This window comes from Dendropsophus ebraccatus, chromosome 7, assembly GCF_027789765.1.
Source record: "Dendropsophus ebraccatus isolate aDenEbr1 chromosome 7, aDenEbr1.pat, whole genome shotgun sequence".
Lineage (NCBI taxonomy): Eukaryota > Metazoa > Chordata > Amphibia > Anura > Hylidae > Dendropsophus > Dendropsophus ebraccatus.
The window spans coordinates 10,801,615-10,819,691 of NC_091460.1; the positions used below are offsets into that span (position 1 = coordinate 10,801,615).

The 18,077-nt window shown below is 50.2% G+C and overlaps 1 protein-coding gene across 1 annotated transcript; it reads left to right on the forward strand.

The window, feature by feature from the left end:
• Positions 1-3,231: 3,231 nt before the first annotated feature.
• LOC138796431 (vomeronasal type-2 receptor 26-like) lies at positions 3,232-17,629 on the forward strand. The gene is made up of 3 exons (XM_069976032.1): positions 3,232-3,258; positions 4,591-4,717; positions 16,722-17,629. The coding sequence occupies exons 1-3, from the start codon at positions 3,232-3,234 to the stop codon at positions 17,627-17,629; spliced, it is 1,062 nt and encodes a 353-aa protein (XP_069832133.1).
• Positions 17,630-18,077: the final 448 nt, after the last annotated feature.

Genomic DNA, 18,077 nt, shown 5'->3' on the forward strand with positions numbered 1-18,077 from the left:
ATAACACCAGCATGTTGGAAGAGAAAGTATTATCACCACACATATTACCGCCATACTGTTACCGACCAAATCCTGTATACTGAGACCAATATTACCAGTAATACCAGTATATAGGAAGGAAACATTACTGCCACACCACAACCACTACCATCACCACCATATTGTTACTGACCAAATCCAGTATACTAAATCACCTCATCCAGGTTCTATACACCATATACATTACAGTGCAGTTATATCAGGTGACTCACAGGAGACGTCTTTTCTAATCAGAGTTCTTTCCTTTCCATCTTCTCCATCCGTCCTAGGCCGTTATGAGAACTTCTCCGAGCCACGAATCCACAGAATCTGCCAGACAGACATATTAGGCTCCTCACACTGGCAGCATCCTCATCTCTATACACACTGCACATCTGTATTGGCCCTTTTACACCCTCATTTAGTGGGTAGCCCTCACTCTATGTGACCCCCTAATAATATACGCCCCCCTCTGTGTATTCCCTCTCCCCCTATGTTGCCTCCCCAAATAGATGGCCCCTCTCCCCCCATGTTGCCCTCCTTATAGATGGCCCCCTCTCCCCCCACCCTCCCTTATAGATGGCCTCCTCTCCCCCCTCCTTATAGATGGCCCCCTCTACCCCCTCCCTTATAGATGGCCCCCTCTCTCCTCACCCTCCCTTATGGATGGCCCCCTCTCCCCCAACCCTCCCTTATAGATGGCCCCCTCTCCCCCCACCCTCCCTTATAGATGGCCCCCTCTTCCCCCACCCTCCCTTATAGATGGTCCCCTTTCCCCCCCCTCCCTTATAGATGGTCCCCTTCCCCCCTCCCTTATAGATGGTCCCTCTTCCCCCCCTCATAGATGGCCCCCTCTTTCCCCCCACCCTCATAGATGGTCCCCCCCCACCCTCATAGATGGCCCCCTCTCCCTTCCCCACCCTCATAGATGGCTCCTCTTTCCCCCCACCCTCATAGATGGCTCCTCTTTCCCCCCACCCTCATAGATGCCCCCCTCTTCCCCCCCACCCTCATAGATGGTCCCTTTTCCCCCCACTCTCATAGATGCCCTCCTCCCTCATAGATGCCCCCCTCTCCCCCCCCCACCCTCATAGATGCTCCCCTTTCCCCCCACCCTCATAGATGCCCCCCTCCTTCCCCCCACCCTCATAGATGGTTCCTCTTTCCCCCCACCCTCATAGATGCCCCCCTCCTTCCCCCCCCACCCTCATAGATGCCCCCCTCCTTCCCCCACCCTCATAGATGCCCCCCTCTTCCTCCCACCCTCATAGATGGTCCCCTTTTCCCCCACCCTCATAGATGCCCCCCTCTTTCCCCCCACCCTGCAGGCTGATAAAAAAACAAAACAAAACTTAACTCAGCTGACAACGCGCTCCCACGTTGATCCTCACTCCTCCTGGTCTGTCCCCGGCTGCTGCGCGGCTGTCGGGGGTGTCGCGTCTTATCCCCGGCAGCACGCGCATCCCAGAGCTCCCTGCGCGCCGCAACCGGAAGTCAGGGCCCAAGGCGCACAGGGAGCTCTGGGATGCGCGCGCTGCCGGGGATAAGACGCGACACCCCCGGCAGCCGCGCAGCAGCCGGGGGAAGACGGAGCCGGACTCTTGTAACCGCAAGCAAAACAATGCTTGCGGTCACAAGAGTGATTGATCGGGAGGGCCTTGCGGGGCTCCCCATCGTGGCGGGCCCAGTCGCGGCGGCAACCGCCGCGACCGCGGTAGCTACGCCACTGAGGTTACCCTAGAGAAGAACTACTGAAAAGTCGAGAGAGAGCATTCTGCCAAAAAAAGAAATCAACTACTATATAAAAAAGCAATTCATGTAAAAAGTTAGAAAGTAAAAAAAAAACCTACCTTTGCTTTTTATTTCAAATTTTCTCAATTAGCAAATCTAATAAAAAAAAACATAAAGGAAAATTGGTACTTAATAAAACAAGACCCTACCCTTTCAAAACTGTTACCTGAAACCCCAATGGTAACATTTAAAAGAAAAGAAAAGAGAAAACTGGCTCACAAAAAGTACACCTAAAGGAAAATTCAAATGTAGGTCATGTTTGTGGTGCCCATACTTGTGAAAATAAAAGTGTAACCCTGGGAGGAGTCATCTGAAGAATTTCTGACTTAATCTGCTGCCGCAGTAAAAACGTTGTGTATGCCATTATGTGCATCTCCGTGTGAGCACGTTCGCTTTTTGTGCACTGGTGTAGGGGTCCAGCGTCTTATTAAACACATGTCAGTAGTTCATAAAAATGATACAAAAAATTAAATTTATGGGCTTGAAAAAAGGTAGAATACAAAAATGGACAATGAATCTACCAATGCACAAGGTCCGGCTGGACTTAATGAAAGGATAGATCTAAGTATGTTTCTTGAATGCAAATGACAAGTCACCTGATGCTTTTAACTTTTGTAAAACCCATTATCCCCGTCATCAAAGTGAATATCTCACCGGAAGACGGTGGTGAAGTTGGAGAAGCACTAGTAAAGCGCAAAGCAGCTGTCACATCCGTGACCTAAGGTGTTTGGCGTTCCCACTATCCTCAAGCCGAGTGATGGCTTTTATGTTTTTCTTTCACATACAGTATTTAAATAAAATTGTTGGACTATAATTTAAAGGGAGCAGCACCAGGATACCCATATTTTTAATACACCCGAAGCCTCACACCATTCCATTTGCTATATACACCCGTAGTGCCGGTACTGTGGCTCTAAGTGACTTTTGTGTACTATATATTTTTGCTGGTTTGGGGGTTAGTGCCTTGTCACGGCGGCAGCTTAAGGAATGGAGGGGAGGAGGGGTCCTTTGAAGTCAATTGAGGAAGGATTTATAATTGGACTAGTATGGGGGTTGATTGACTCACTTACCTAATTAACGGTATCTTGAAATTTAAAAGAAAATTCTTGTTGGGCAGGGCCCCCAGGAAGGGTGATGGAGGTCTGGAAGAGGGGTGTCCGCAGGCCAGGTGTGGTACGGCTGTGGGCAAGGTCCAGGCTGAGTTTATGAGTAATGGGGAGTTGGTGTATGTGTGCCTTCAGGGGACTCCCCTCTCTTTACTTTATCTAGCAGGGGATAAGTTACAGTTTTAAGTGTTAGGCTGAGCCTAACTGTGCTCAGCCAATCGCGGCTGAGCATCTGATGACGCTGCAGAGGGCGGCTGGCACTAGGGACAGTCGGAGCGGTTCGGCCGGCCAGCCGAAGGTGACGTCCTGGCACAAGATGGCGGACGGGCGCGACACGGATCAGGTATGTATAATGCACCACACTTCTGGGTACACGGGTGGGGGTGGTGGGACACGGGGAAGGAGGCGATTCACAAACATAACATACATTACAAAGTTGTATAACTTTGTAATGTGTGTTATTTTGTGAATAATTTCTTAGCGCCGCACTACCCCTTTAAGGAATTGGGAAGCTCTTTACCTGTAATAATTGCACCTGTTTGAATTCTTTACCTATGGAAAAAAAAACCTGTCCACACACTAAATTAATCACACTCCAACCTCTCTACCATGGCCAAGACCAAAGAGCTAAGGACACCAGGGACAAAACTGTAGACCTGCACGAGGCTGAGATGGGCTACAGGACAATAGACAAGCAGCTTGGTGAGAATGCAACAACTGTTGGCGCAATTATTAGAAAATGGAAGAAACGCAACATGACCGTCAATCTTCTATTGTCTGGGGCTACATGTATCGTGAGAATTTGGCCACCACCCTCCTTTTCTCAGTAAGTCTTATAGCTTGACAATGACTCAAAATACACAGCAGGTCAACTAAGTAGCAGCTCTGTAAGAAGCATTTCAAGGCCCTGGAGAGGCCTAGCCAGTCTCCACACCTGAACCCAATGGAAAATCTTTGGAGGGACGCTGCTCAATGACAGCCCAGAAACCTGAAGAATCTGAGGAGTGGGACACAATCCCTGCTGCAGTGTCTGCAAACCTGGTCAAGGATTCCAGGGATCGTCCGACCTCAGTAACTGCAAACAAAGGTTTCTGCATCAAATATTAACACCAGTTTTTCTATTCTATCAAATCCTTATTTCATGTAATATAATGCAGAATTATTATTTATAAATCATATAATGTGAATGAATCAGAGAAGACGTCACCTGTGAGTTAATAAATATGTCACTGTTTTATATTCTAGCCTGTATGAACATCTGGGTATATACACACACACAGATTGAAAGCCGGACCGAAGGCCGGCCCTGACCAGGATATAGAGGACGTTATCTAACCTAAGGCTGGCAATGACCAGGACATAGAGGACGTTATCTAACCTAAGGCTGGCCCTGACCACGACATAGAGGACGTTATCTAACCTAAGGCTGGCAATGACCAGGACATAGAGGACGTTATCTAACCTAAGGCCGGCCCTGACCAGGACATAGAGGACGTTATCTAACCTAAGGCTGGCCCTGACCAGGACACTGCATCTGTATATAGGAAACCCATATTCATATGTTAGACCCTTCCTCTAGTCTGTAACCCTAGGTCCCCTATTACTTTCATCATATTAAGGTATTTTAGTGAGTTACTGTTTGTCATCCTGTAAAGGTTCTTGTGTTTTCCTTCAGGTCCCAGTATCCCGCTGCTCAGAGCCATGTTTACCTGGAAGTAGGAAAATGGCGAGACCAACATCCATCCATACCTGCTGCTATGACTGCATCCCGTGTTCAGAAGGAGAGATGTCCAATAAGACAGGTAATAGTATTGTCTTACCAGCAGAGGGGTAGCTAGCTTTCCCTGCAACTGGGGGAAAAAACTAAATTTGGGTCCCAACCCTCCGATTTATCCTTCAAACTAGGTAAAGCTCCTCTTAGCATCCCATACTGCATGATCTGAATATACTGCCACACACTGGCCCCTGTGTATACCGCCAAACATCATACCTGCTAAATACAATACTGCCATCACTGCACCCCTCTGGGGAAGATTGTGTTCCCTTTGTCAGGATTGATGTGGGTCCCAGTGGTCAGACCCTTGCTGGTTATCTTCTTACCCCCTATACTATAGGCCTACAAGCTGAAACAGAGATACCCCTTGATAGTGTGCAGCAGGCGCCAGGGCGCAGTCACCCAGGGGTGCAGATGTAGGAAGCCCTCCTAGCTCCACACGCTACGTTGTGCAGGTGTCATGTGGGTGATGAGGGGGTCACTGGTAAGATTTAACCATGAAATAATTAACTGAATCGATCGAAGGAAAGTTCAAAATATCACAGTCTCTGAATACAATAGACACTGTTCATAGTAGCGATAACATGAGGAGTAGGCAAATACCTGTAGTGTTCTCTGTGTCACACACACACACTTAGTCAAACTTTTGCTATAAAAGGAACAACCTTACACCTCCATCTTTACCCCTGAGGAAGTCACTGTGTGGGACGACGCGTTGGGTCCAGACCAGGCTATTAGCTCCCATGACCATAGGGTGACCATGCGTTTATTTCATGCAAATGGTTGGGCTTTTCCGTATATTTCTTGTGCAATAGTTTGTTGTTTACAGGTTTTTCTAGCACCTTTTTTTCCCAGCACTATTAGCACTTTATATGTGAAAGTGTTTGTGTATTGATTTGGATTATTTGCTTTCATTAGGGTGTATTGTATTTTTTTATTTGCCGTAATATTGCATTTGTGGGTTTATTACGAAACTGTCATCATTTTCAATGCCAACTAGTAATGATGATGACTAGAAAAAGAACCAAATAGCCCTTGTAAGGGCTTAAAATCATTATTATTTTTTTTGATTACTCAAGACTGCTGGCTGGGACTTGCAGTGCAGCTACCACGATTTTAGCAGCACACTGTGGTGACCGGCTGCTGGCAGAAAGGGGACCGCAGGTGTTGTATACACACCCCCAAGAAGTGCTCAGTACTATTTTATTATTTTGTGGTTGCTGCTGCTGCTGCCATTGTACATTGTATTGTTGTGATTTGTAGTACACCTGCATAGAACCTCACTGCTCATTGTCCTGTATAACAGGTGGCATAGAACAAAGACCACCACGTACACACAGACTCTATATGACAGCCTCCAAATACTAGTGTGACCACCAGTATATTTTCTTATGTTATCTTGACTTGCTGTGATCTTTAGTGCAGCTATCTCAGTCCTGACTGTGCAGTGTCCATAAAATGGTGTAGCCCAGGGGTAAGGGTCGAGGACGAGGGCGTGGGGTTCCAAGCGATGCAGTGGGCAAAGGCCAAAATTCTGGGCAGGGTGACACAACAGCACCCGTTGAGGAGGGAGCAGTGGCACACCACAGACGTCCACTCCCTAGCTTCTTCTTGCAACTTACGGGGTCTCAGGGTAAACCACTATTGGAACTGCAGCAGTGTGAACAGGTGATCACGTGGATAGCGGATAATGTGTCCAGTAACTTATCCACCACCCAGTTTTCCACGCAGTCCACCCACTCTACCCATGGGAGTGAAACCCTTGCTCCATTAGCTCAGCCTCCTTCCCCATAGCCTGGCCCCTCCAGAAAAGGAGGGATTTAGATCCACCACCATGCTCCCAAAAACTCTTTTCTGGACCCTTCCCTGAGTCTGAGTAACCGGAGCAGTCGATCTGTCCCGATGCCCAAACTATGCAGTTCACACAGTCAGTGAGTGATGAGAGTGGGGACTTGAAAGCGGGGTTTGAAGAGGTGTCTGATGATGACGATGAGACACAGTTATCAGACAGTGAGGTTGTTGTCATGGATGTAACTCAAAGTGGTGAGGAAATGGAGGAAGAGCTGGTGGTTGAGGACGAGGTGACTGACCCGAGCTGGGTGGATAAGCCTAGTGAAGACAGTGCTATTGAGGGGGAGGCAAGTTCAGCCACAGGACCAGTTGGAAGAGGAAGAGGGGTGGGCAGAGGGAGAAGCAGGGCCAGAGCAAGTAGATCAGATTCAGCAACTGTTTCAAACTCCCGTGGCCAGGCCTAGATGTTCGCAAGTCTGGAGGTTCTTTAAAGAAAATGCAGATGACCGACGGACTGTAGTGTGCAACCTTTGCCACACCAGGATCAGCAGGGGAGCAACCGCTACCAGCCTAACCACTACCAGCATGCGCAGGCATATGAGTGTTAAACACCACACTCAGTGGAACCAAGGCTGTTCAGTGACTGCAAGTCACACCCCTGCTACTCCTCCTGTGTCATGGGCTGGCTCTATCAGTCCCCTCCCTTCCTCCAGGCCCAGGCAGGAGCGCCTCCCGCCCCACACCCACCCCTTCACCTCCACTATGCTCCACACCCTCCAGCAAGGCGTTCAACTGTCCCTACAACAGACCTTTGAATGGAAGCGCAAATACACTGCCACTCACCCGCAAGCACAAGCCCTAAATGTGCACATAGGCAAACGGCTGAGCCTGGAGATGCTGCCCTATCGGCTGGTAGAGACAGAGGCTTTTAGGAACCTCATGGCGGTGGCTGTCCCTCGGTACTCTGTCCCCAGCCGCAACTACTTTTTAAGGTGTGCCGTCCCAGCCCTACACCAGCACGTGTCAAATAACATAATCCGTGCCCTGACCAACGCAGTCACTGACTAGGTCCACCTAACCACGGACACGTAGACAAGTGCCGGCGGGCAGGGACACTCTATCTCCTTGAGGGCACATTATGTCAACTTGGTGGAGGCTGGGAAAGAGTCTAACCCTGGTTCCGCTCATGTGCTGCCCACACTGAGGATTGCGGGGCCTACCTCGGTAGCGGTCTATCATGATTTGTATACCTCTTTCTCCTCCTTATCTTCCTCTTCCTCTCTATTACCCTCCATGAGCACATCACCTCCATTTGGTAGCGCTAGCTGCATCAGCAGTGCGGTGGGTTAGTGCCAACAGGCGGTGTTAAAACTGCTGAGCTTAGGTGACAAGAGGCACACGACCCAGGACCTGCTGCAGGGCATCACGGCACAGACCGATCTTTGGCTCGCGCCACGGAGCCTCAAACCAGGCATGGTTGTTTGTGACAACTGGTGGAACCAGGTGGCGGCTCTGCAACTCGGCAGCCTCACACATGTACCATGCCTGGCCCACGTGTTCAACCTAGTGTTGCAGCGGTTCCTTAAGACCTACCCCAATTTGGCTGATTTTTCCACTCTCATTCCTGCCGAGGAAAGCAGTATGAGAGTGAATAAATATCAACAGGCCCTGGTGCAGAAGCTGAAAATTTACTTCCCATCTGACACCACTAGCGCCAGAGGACGTAGTTTTGTGGACCAAAAAGGGGGAGGGGGGGGAGAGGTGGAGCAGGCAGCTTGTCAAGGGGCAGGGGAACACTCGCCTAGGCCTTTGACAGTTTCATGGCACCCCAGCAAGACTATGTCAACCATCCCCAGTCTAGACAGAGTAAGGGGGAGGCCTTAAGAAAGATGGTAAGGGAGTACCTTGCTGACCATACCAACGTCCTTCCCGATCACTCTGCTACATACAACTACTGGGTTGCAAAGCTGGATACGTGGCCCGAACTGGCGCTTTACGCCTTGGAGATCCTGGGCTGCCCTGCCGCTAGTGTGTTGTCAGAGCGGGTCTTCAGTGCAGCTGGTGGCATCATCACTAATAAGCGCACCCACCTGTCAACTGACGGCGCTGACAGGCTGACGCTTATAAAAATGAACAAAGCCTGGATTTCACCTGAATTCAACTGTCCACCCGGGGAAAGCAGCTCAACATGAGGATTCTTGTTATCTCCTTTCCTCCTCTTCCTCCTTCAATTCTCAGCGAACAGCCAATTCTTGTTCCGCCATGCTCAATTGCTACCTCACTTTTAATGGTTCTCTGTGTCCTCACTGCCATGCTGTGTCAGGCCTAATTTTTGGGAGGCTCACTTGCTTCCTCACTTACTTTTAATGGTTCTCTGTGTCCTCACTGCCATGCTGTGTTTGGCATAATTTTTGGGAGGCTCACTTGCTACCTCACTCACTTTTAATGGTTTTCTGTGTCCACACTGCCATGCTGTGTCTAGCTTAATTCTTGGGAGGCTCACTTGCTACCTCACTCACTTTTAATGGTTCTCTGTCTCCTCACTGCCATGCTGTGACTAGCATAATTTTTGGGAGGCTCACTTGCTACCACACTCACTTTTAATGGTTCTCTGTGTCCTCACTGCCATGCTGTGTCAGGCCTTATTTTTCTGAGATTGAACACCTGCCTTATTTACCTTGTTCATCGCCATGCTGTGTCAGGCTAAATTTTGGGGTGCTTCATATGCTACCTCTGTTTTAATGGTTCCCTGTGTCCTCACTGCCATGCTGTGTCAGGCTAAATTTTGGGGTGGTTCATATGCTACCTCTGTTTTAATGGTTTACTGTGTTCTCACTGCCATGCTGTGACAGGCTGAGTTTTTGGGTGGTTCACATGCCTACCTCTGTTTTAACCAGGCTGTTGCCCAGAATTTGGCATAATGGTGCAAATAGGCAGCCTCAGAGGCATCCATGCATGCTGCCCCTGCTGTTTCCTTAATTTTCTGAGGTTGACAGGTTTTCAGACGACCTTCCCTCTGCCGAGCTTGGGTCCCTTGCAAAAATGCTCAAGTTTACCATTAACTTCAATGGGATTCGTTACTTGAAACCAGCACCAGAGTATCTGTAAATATTCATCTCAAGTAACGAGCATCTGAGCCTTTTAGTACTCGCTCATCACTAATGCCAACCTTTCTTTGGGAGGTTCTCTGTATAACATTATTAGATAAACCTATATATTGGATCATGTGGAGTAAAATTATCGTCTAATACCTGGTAGAGTGGGGGATTATTATATTCCTTCACTTAGGTTACTATACACCCATGTGCTGTTTTAATTGTTTTTAATCATGTTTGTTTTGGTGTTTTCTTTTTGTCATTGGATCATGTTAAAATAAAGATAGATTTTTATCTTTTGCGCTTTAAATATAGTGTCCAGATTTTTTCTTCTTTTTGGTTTTGATGATTGCAGTAGAGACTCGGGATAGGCACTTAGCTAGACCAATGATTAGTACGATACCCCAATGCAGGGGCGTAGCGGGGGGGGGGGGGGGGGGGGGGGGGCAGGAAGGGCAGCTGCCCCGTGCTCAGAGACCAGGGGGGAGGCCATCACAGGGAGCAGAGAGAGAAGGATCACAGTGGATGAGGCAGCCTGGAAGCGTCCTGCCCTCTGTCAGTGTGGGGATTTTTACTTGATCAAAAGAGGTATTTCCATTTTGTATTGTCTCCTGGCTGCTGTTTAGCTATAATTTGCGCAAAATCTCTGAGTTTTTACTGAAATTTTGCGCAAATCAATGCTAAACAGCAGCCAGGAGACAGTACAGCAAAGCTACTGTGTAGATAGTGATGGACCTTCACATGTGACTATGATGTCACTGTAGGTCCTGTATGTACACTGCACTATGGAAGAAGAAAGAAAATACAGGTGTGTGGGAAGGGGAGGACAATCAGGGGTGCACAGTCTGGGGAGGGGGGGGGGTGAAGGGTGCCCAGTCTAGGGAGGAGGGTGAAGGGTGCCCAGTCTAGGGAGGAGGGTGAAGGGTGCCCAGTGTGGGGAGGGGGCTTAAGGGTGCCCAGTCTGGGGAGGTGGGTGAAGGGTGCCCAGTCATTTATACCCCTAAATGACTGCCCTCTCCAAATATATATCACATTTATATAAACCTTACCTACTATCTGCAGAGGTAGGGAACCTTGGCTCTCCAGCTGTTGCAGAACTACAACTCCCATCATGTCAGGACAGCTAAAGTTTTAGCTTTGAATGTCCATGTATGATAGGAGTTGATTTTTGCAACAGCTGGAGAGCCAAGGTTCCCTACGCCAATCTATAAAGCACCTGTATCTGTATATACATGATACAAGAGTCATTTTTCTAAATTATTTCTATTTTAAATTTGGTGATGGAATACCTTACTGGAGGTATTGCTGCTGTTGTCTCTGCTGCTTAGTGGAGTTGATCGAAACTCAGGAAATTCTAGGTTCGATCGAACTCGAACATTAACGAACCTTCCACATTATATTCCCGATACCTTCCAGGTCCATGGGGAAGAAGGAGTCTGCCCGGGGACCGCCTGGAATTCCAGGATTCAGCCTAGGTAATAGTCTAGGTAATATGCTGAATCCTGGAATTCCAGTCAGTACCCGGGCAGTCTCCTCCTGCCCCATGGACCTGGAAGGTATCGGGAATCTAATGCGGCAGGTTCGTGAATGCTTGAGTTCGATCGAACCTAGGTTTCCCGAGGTTCGATCAACTGTACTGCTGAGCGTACCTGTGCATTAGTAGACGGCACCATAGAATCACATTACACTGGGTGTCACACAGGAGATCGATCAGGAAGCTTTGCCTCCTAATTCACAGGTACATACAGCAGGAAGCGGAGACAACGGCGCCTCCACAGGTACAGACAGCGAGGGGCAGAGACAACGGCGCCTCCACAGGTACAGACAGCAGGGAGCGGAGACAACGGCGCCTCCATAGGTACAGACAGCAGGGAGCGGAGACAACGGCGCCTCCTCAGGTACAGACAGCAGGGAGCGGAGACAACAGAGCCTCCGTTAAGGTACTTAGGGACCAAGTTTTAAATGGGAAAAATGGAAGTACTACCAGCCGCGATTAGGCTGAGCATAACTGTGCTCAGCCAGTCGCGGCTGAACATCGGATGATGCTGCAGAGGGCGGCCGGCATTCGGGACAGTCGGAGCTGTTCGCCGGCCGCCCGAAGAAGACGTCACTGGCTGAAGATCGGAGACGGGGGTCGGCACGTGACAGGTGAGTATAGCGCACCACACTTCCGGGTACACGGGTGGGGGGGGGGGGGGGACACGGGGACGGGGGCCATTCACAGACATAACATACATTACAAAGTTGTATAACTTTGTAATGTGTGTTAGTGTTACGGCCGCGGCGGCGTCCCGCGTTCCGGGCCGCCGCCGCGACCGCTGCCTGCCCTATGCAGCAGCCGGTGTCCATAGTCGGGGACCCGGCGCTGCTGTCACCTCGGCCCCGGGGGCGCCTCACCTCTCCACGCTCCTGTCTCCCGCTGTGCCGGCCGGCGCGCGCGTCCCCGCCTCCTAGGGCGCGCGCGCGCCGGCTGTCTCAGATTTAAAGGGGCAGTGCGCTCCTAATTGGTAGTTGCACCCAATCACTCCCCTATAAATCCCAGCATGCCCTGTCCTTAGTGTTGGAGCCTCTACATGCTTCCATAGCGTTTGGCCCAGCCCCTGTTGTTCCTGAGTCCTATCTGTTTACCTGGTCCCAGTCCCTGTTCCTGAGTCCTATCCGTTACCCGGTCCCCAGTCCCTGTTCCTGGTTCCTGTTTCCCAGCCACTCCATCTGTTCCTGCGTTCAGCCTGTCACGTGCGCTCTCACCTGCAGACCTTTGCCAGTGCCATCTCCTGCCTACTGCTCCTGCCACGCCTCGCCTGCCGTCACCAGCAACCAAGCCAGGGGTAGCGACCTGGGGGTCGCCCGCCGCAGCAAGTCCATCCCGCCTTGCGGCGGGCTCTGGTGAAAACCAGCGGCCCCTTAGACTCCGCTCCCTGGTGAGGTTTGTGCCATCGCTGGTGCCGGTCCAGTGGATCCACTACTCCAGGCGTTACAGTAGGCTCCAACCATGGATCCCGGCGAGGTGCCAGATCTCCGTGACGTCGCCAGAGTGGTCGCGCAACAGGCTCAACAAATCCAGAAACAGTCACAGCAGATCCAGCAACTCACTGCCGCCTTACAGCAGCAGACTACTGCCCAGCGCACACCATCTCCTGACGCTGCTTCTTCACTCCGACTGGCCCTCCCAAGCAAGTACTCTGGGGACTCTAAGTTGTGCAGAGGATTCCTGACTCAGTGCACCATGCACATTGAACTTTTGAGTAGTCAGTTTTCCTCCGAGCGCTCTAAAGTGGCTTTCATCATCAGCCTATTAGAGGGTAGAGCCCTGGCCTGGGCCACGCCACTGTGGGACCGTGATGATCCTGTTGCTGCCAATCTCCGGGCCTTCCTATTCGAGTTTCGCTCCGTCTTTGAGGAACCTGCCCGTGCTTCTTCAGCCGAGACTGCTCTCCTCAACCTCTCTCAAGGCAGCTCCTCTGTTGGTGACTACGCCATCCAGTTCCGCACCCTGGCAGCTGAATTGGACTGGAACGAGGCCGCCCTATTGGCCACCTTCAAGAAGGGCCTGTCTAGTCGTGTGAGAGACGTGCTCGCTGCCCGAGACCTGCCTACCTCCCTGAACGAACTCATTCTACTGGCCACCCGAGTTGATACTCGTTTTTCGGAGAGGGAGGAGGAGGTTCGGCATGAACATTTACTAACCCGTTCCCGTCGCCATCCCCAGCTGGCGCCAGTTTTCCAGAATCCTGACCTTTCGATGTCCCAACCCTCTCCTGAGATTCCTATGCAGGTGGAACGGGCTCACCTGACGCCTGATGAAAGAATCCGGCGCCTGGAGCAGAATCTCTGTCTCTATTGCGGTGGTTCCGATCACTTCCGGCTGGGATGTCCCCTACGTCCCCAAACATCCGGAAAATGCTCGCACCTAGGTCCGGTGGGACAGGTGTCCCTAGGTGTAAAATGCCACCATTCCAAGTCTGTCTATGCCAGTTTCCATCCGGACTCCCTCAGGACAAAATCATCTGACTACTGCCTTCCTCGATTCGGGGTCAGCAGGCAGTTTTATTGCGGCAACATTGGTCCAAAGATGGCGGCTACCCGTGACCCGACTAGCCAGGCCCCTGACTATCTCCTCGGTCACGGGCGAAATTCTTACCGACCGTGTGTACTACCAGACCGCATCTTTAGTCCTCCAGGTGGGTCCTTCACATCAAGAAGAGATATCCTTCTACGTCCTGCCCCATTCTTCCCCCGCGGTCCTCCTGGGACTCCCGTGGCTACAAGAACATGCCCCTCAGCTGGACTGGAGAACCGGGGAGATTCTCAGTTGGGGTCAGGACTGTTCCCACCAGTGTCTCAAGTCACCTCAGACCAAGTGTATTATGTCATTTCCTGTCCCGGCCAAGCCTCTATCCGGCCTACCGGCAGAAGACCAAGACTCGGCGGATGCCTTCTCTGCCGAGGTGTACCCTCTCCCCGTACCCAAGACTAAGGTCGTGTTCTCTCACCACCGGAAGAACTTACAGAAGGTCCCTTGCCACGTTATACCGCCTGATCGCCTAGTACCAGTCGTCACCTCCACTCTTCAGAGAGTACCCCCCGGAAAGACTCATGTTCACCCTGCGCTTCGAAGAGGTATTTTGAACTGGGGACATTCCTCGTTGGAGGCCGGGCACCCGGGAGTCCGTAAGACCGGCCAACGGATCTCTCGCCACTACTGGTGGCCCAGCCTATCCCAAGATGTCAAAGACTTTGTGGCTTCCTGTACCATTTGCAGGCAAGAAAGAGGGGGAGGCCAAAGGGGGGGGGTACTGTTACGGCCGCGGCGGCGTCCCGCGTTCCGGGCCGCCGCCGCGACCGCTGCCTGCCCTATGCAGCAGCCGGTGTCCATAGTCGGGGACCCGGCGCTGCTGTCACCTCGGCCCCGGGGGGCGCCTCACCTCTCCACGCTCCTGTCTCCCGCTGTGCCGGCCGGCGCGCGCGTCCCCGCCTCCTAGGGCGCGCGCGCGCCGGCTGTCTCAGATTTAAAGGGGCAGTGTGCTCCTAATTGGTAGTTGCACCCAATCACTCCCCTATAAATCCCAGCATGCCCTGTCCTTAGTGTTGGAGCCTCTACATGCTTCCCATAGCGTTTGGCCCAGCCCCTGTTGTTCCTGAGTCCTATCTGTTTACCTGGTCCCAGTCCCTGTTCCTGAGTCCTATCCGTTACCCGGTCCCCAGTCCCTGTTCCTGGTTCCTGTTTCCCAGCCACTCCATCTGTTCCTGCGTTCAGCCTGTCACGTGCGCTCTCACCTGCAGACCTTTGCCAGTGCCATCTCCTGCCTACTGCTCCTGCCACGCCTCGCCTGCCGTCACCAGCAACCAAGCCAGGGGTAGCGACCTGGGGGTCGCCCGCCGCAGCAAGTCCATCCCGCCTTGCGGCGGGCTCTGGTGAAAACCAGCGGCCCCTTAGACTCCGCTCCCTGGTGAGGTTTGTGCCATCGCTGGTGCCGGTCCAGTGGATCCACTACTCCAGGCGTTACAGTTAGTCTGTGAATAATTCTTTACCGCCGCACTACCCCTTTAACCTTTCCCATAGACTGCAGCTGTGCAGAAGGGGAGTTTGACACCTAGTGGCTGGAGAGGAAATCACAGCTTACAGTACTTGGTGCGACACCTGAGAGAGTTAATTTACCTTGGTGGTATAAAACTACACTACATCTGCAGGCAAGTAAACTAAGGCGAAATGGAGGACCAGAGTGGGAGCACTGAGATAGCAAGAAAAACACTAGTAAAGAGATTATAAACTAAAAAAAAAAAAAAAATTCCCACTATTTTTTCTTTTCAGATTTAGTGAACAGTTAGGCCCCCAACAGGTTAAGTGAGGATGCTGTGTATCCCTACTTAACTCCTTGGAGGACGGACTGAGGGGGAAGTAATCATATTTACCCCCCTTGAGCTCAGCCCTTTTGTCTTCAGCGGACCTGGCAAACAGTGCTTGATGTGCCAGTAAGTGGGTAAGTATGATTGATTACCCCCCTTTCCCCGCCAATAGAAAGCACACTGCCAAAACTTTTCAAAGGTTCGCTCATCTGTACTTTTGAGCAATCAGAATTATTAGTTTTGTTTGTTCTGATCCTGATTGTTTAGATTCTGACCAATTGTGAGAATGAGCTGGGAGAAGTCAGTGCAGTCCTCTCCTGACTCTGTGTCACGTGCAGGGCCGCTTCTTCCATGAGACGAGATGAGTTTATTGCTCAGGGTGGCAGATTTTATGGAGTGGCTATAAATTATATTGTCTGCTACACACCACTGACTTTATTGACCCCATGACCCGCAGATGATAGCTGGACACAGACATAGAATGCAAGGAAGTCAGGACAGCAGACACTGTGCAGATATTGTTGTATGCTTCACGTTACTACTCTACAAGTGATCACTGCCCCTAATGAACTGAAAACTTTGATACTTTTTCTGTCCTGTCCTCACCAAGGATGGAAGGTAGTGCTGGGATAGAGTGACTTATGGTGGAGCAGGATGGTGTATACAGTATGCACTTATTATAAGCTGCAGGTTTTGTGCACACACCTTACTTATGATTTTCAGTAGGCTTGGGGGTGGGTAATGAGTCAGTATGGGCACAAGGGGGGGGGGGCATTTCAGGTTTCGCCTCAGGCAGCAGAATACCTAGAATCGGCTCTGGTCACGTGATAGCACAGTCTCATACAGAAAGTCTAAGAGGCATGCTTTTTCACACAGAGCCGGGAGTGGACCAGGCAGCAGCACGGCCCTCTCCCCACTCATTCTATTGTTCGGTCATGGTCTGAGCCGTTAGACCCTGGCCGTACTGAAGCATTTCAACAAGATTTATTAGGAAGTCGTACCCTGGACCCAAACACAGACTTTCGCAATGGGTTCTGGTACGCTCATCACCACTTTAGACCTATTCATTAAATGACTGTTATGTCTATGAAGCCTTTTGTGTGTTCTGATACCTTGGGGTTATAGTGTGTTACAAGAGTGTTACAAGATATTGGATTTATCCTGACCTGACAATTTACCAATAGTTATGGTGAGGGCATGTTATATTACTTGATATTGCAGCCAGCACTACATGTATACAAAAAAAATATAAAGAGGAGATAGATACATAGACAAATAATTTATGAATTATTTGTACAGATTCAGAGAACTGTATTCAATGTCCAAGTGATGAATGGCCGAATGAGAAGAGAGACGGATGTCTGCCCAAAGTCCTGGACTTCATCTCTTACCAGAATGACACAATGGCTTCTGTATTCTCCGGTGTCTCGCTCTTCGGATGTCTTGTGACCGGCTCCATATTGGGAATATTTATCTCCTACCGGGACACTCCTATTGTTAGAGCTAATAACCGAAACCTGAGTTATCTCCTCCTGGTTTCCATCTTCCTCAGCTTCCTCTCTGTCTTCTTGTTTCTTGGTCGTCCCAGTGATGTCACTTGTAGATTACGGGAAACCAGTTTTGGAGTTTTCTTCTCAGTAGCCGTTTCTTCACTTCTCGCCAAGACTGTGATGGTTTGTGTTGCTTTTAAGTCCACCAAGCCTGGAAGCCCCTGGAGGAAATGGCTGGGTTTAAAGCTGTCCTATACCATAGTGGTGTTGTGTTCATCCATTCAGGTTATAATCTGTGTTATCTGGTTGTCTATCTCTCCACCATTCCAGGACCTGGACACTCAGACTTATCCCGGGAAGATGCTCATTCAGTGTAATGCAGGGTCAGATATCTGCTTCTACTCCATATTGGGTTATCTGGGGTTCCTGGCAGCGGTGAGCTTTGTTCTGGCTTTCATGGTGAGGACATTACCGGACACTTTCAATGAGGCCAAGTACATCACCTTCAGCATGCTGGTGTTCTGCAGTGTCTGGATCGCCATGATCCCGGCTTATCTGACCACCAGAGGCAAGAACATGGTGGCTGTGGAGGTCTTTGCAGTGATGGCGTCCAGTGCTGGACTGTTAGGATGTGTGTTTCTCCCCAAATGTTTTATCATTTTATTTAGATCTGAAATGAACAAAAAACACGACCTGCTGGGGAAAAGGAAGGAATGAGTAAGAAATATTACCCCCCACCGCCTGGTTAGTATGGATTATTGATGAACATTATAAAAAATATACTAAAACCTCAGGCAAATGTTATGAAATCATTCACTTAGAGGTTTTCATTTAGCGTTTTCTCCTTGGTGGACCTGTTGGTGTATCGTATGTTCCCAGCAACCATCTGTGGACCACTATAGAAATGATTATGTCACTGTTGAGAATAAAATAAAGTCATTTGTTAAGCTTTAATAATTCTGCCTTATTTTACAGAGGAGTACGCCCTTACAAGCCTTAGGGCCCTTTTACACAGAAAGATTATCTGACAGATTATCTGCCAAAGATTTGAAGCCAAAGCAAGGACTGGGTTTGAAAAGAGGAGGAATCTCAGGCTTTCATGTATGACCTGATCTCTGTTTATAGTCTGTTCCTGGTTTTGGCTTCAAATCTTTGGCAGATAATC

Excerpts from the sequence above, each read along its gene's own strand:
- LOC138796431 (XM_069976032.1), top strand. The coding sequence starts at position 3,232 with ATGGCGGACGGGCGCGACACGGATCAG. Across the intron at positions 3,259-4,590 it reads ACGGGCGCGACACGGATCAG|GTCCCAGTATCCCGCTGCTC; the intron begins GTATGTATAATG and ends GTTTTCCTTCAG. Across the intron at positions 4,718-16,721 it reads AGAGATGTCCAATAAGACAG|ATTCAGAGAACTGTATTCAA; the intron begins GTAATAGTATTG and ends TTATTTGTACAG.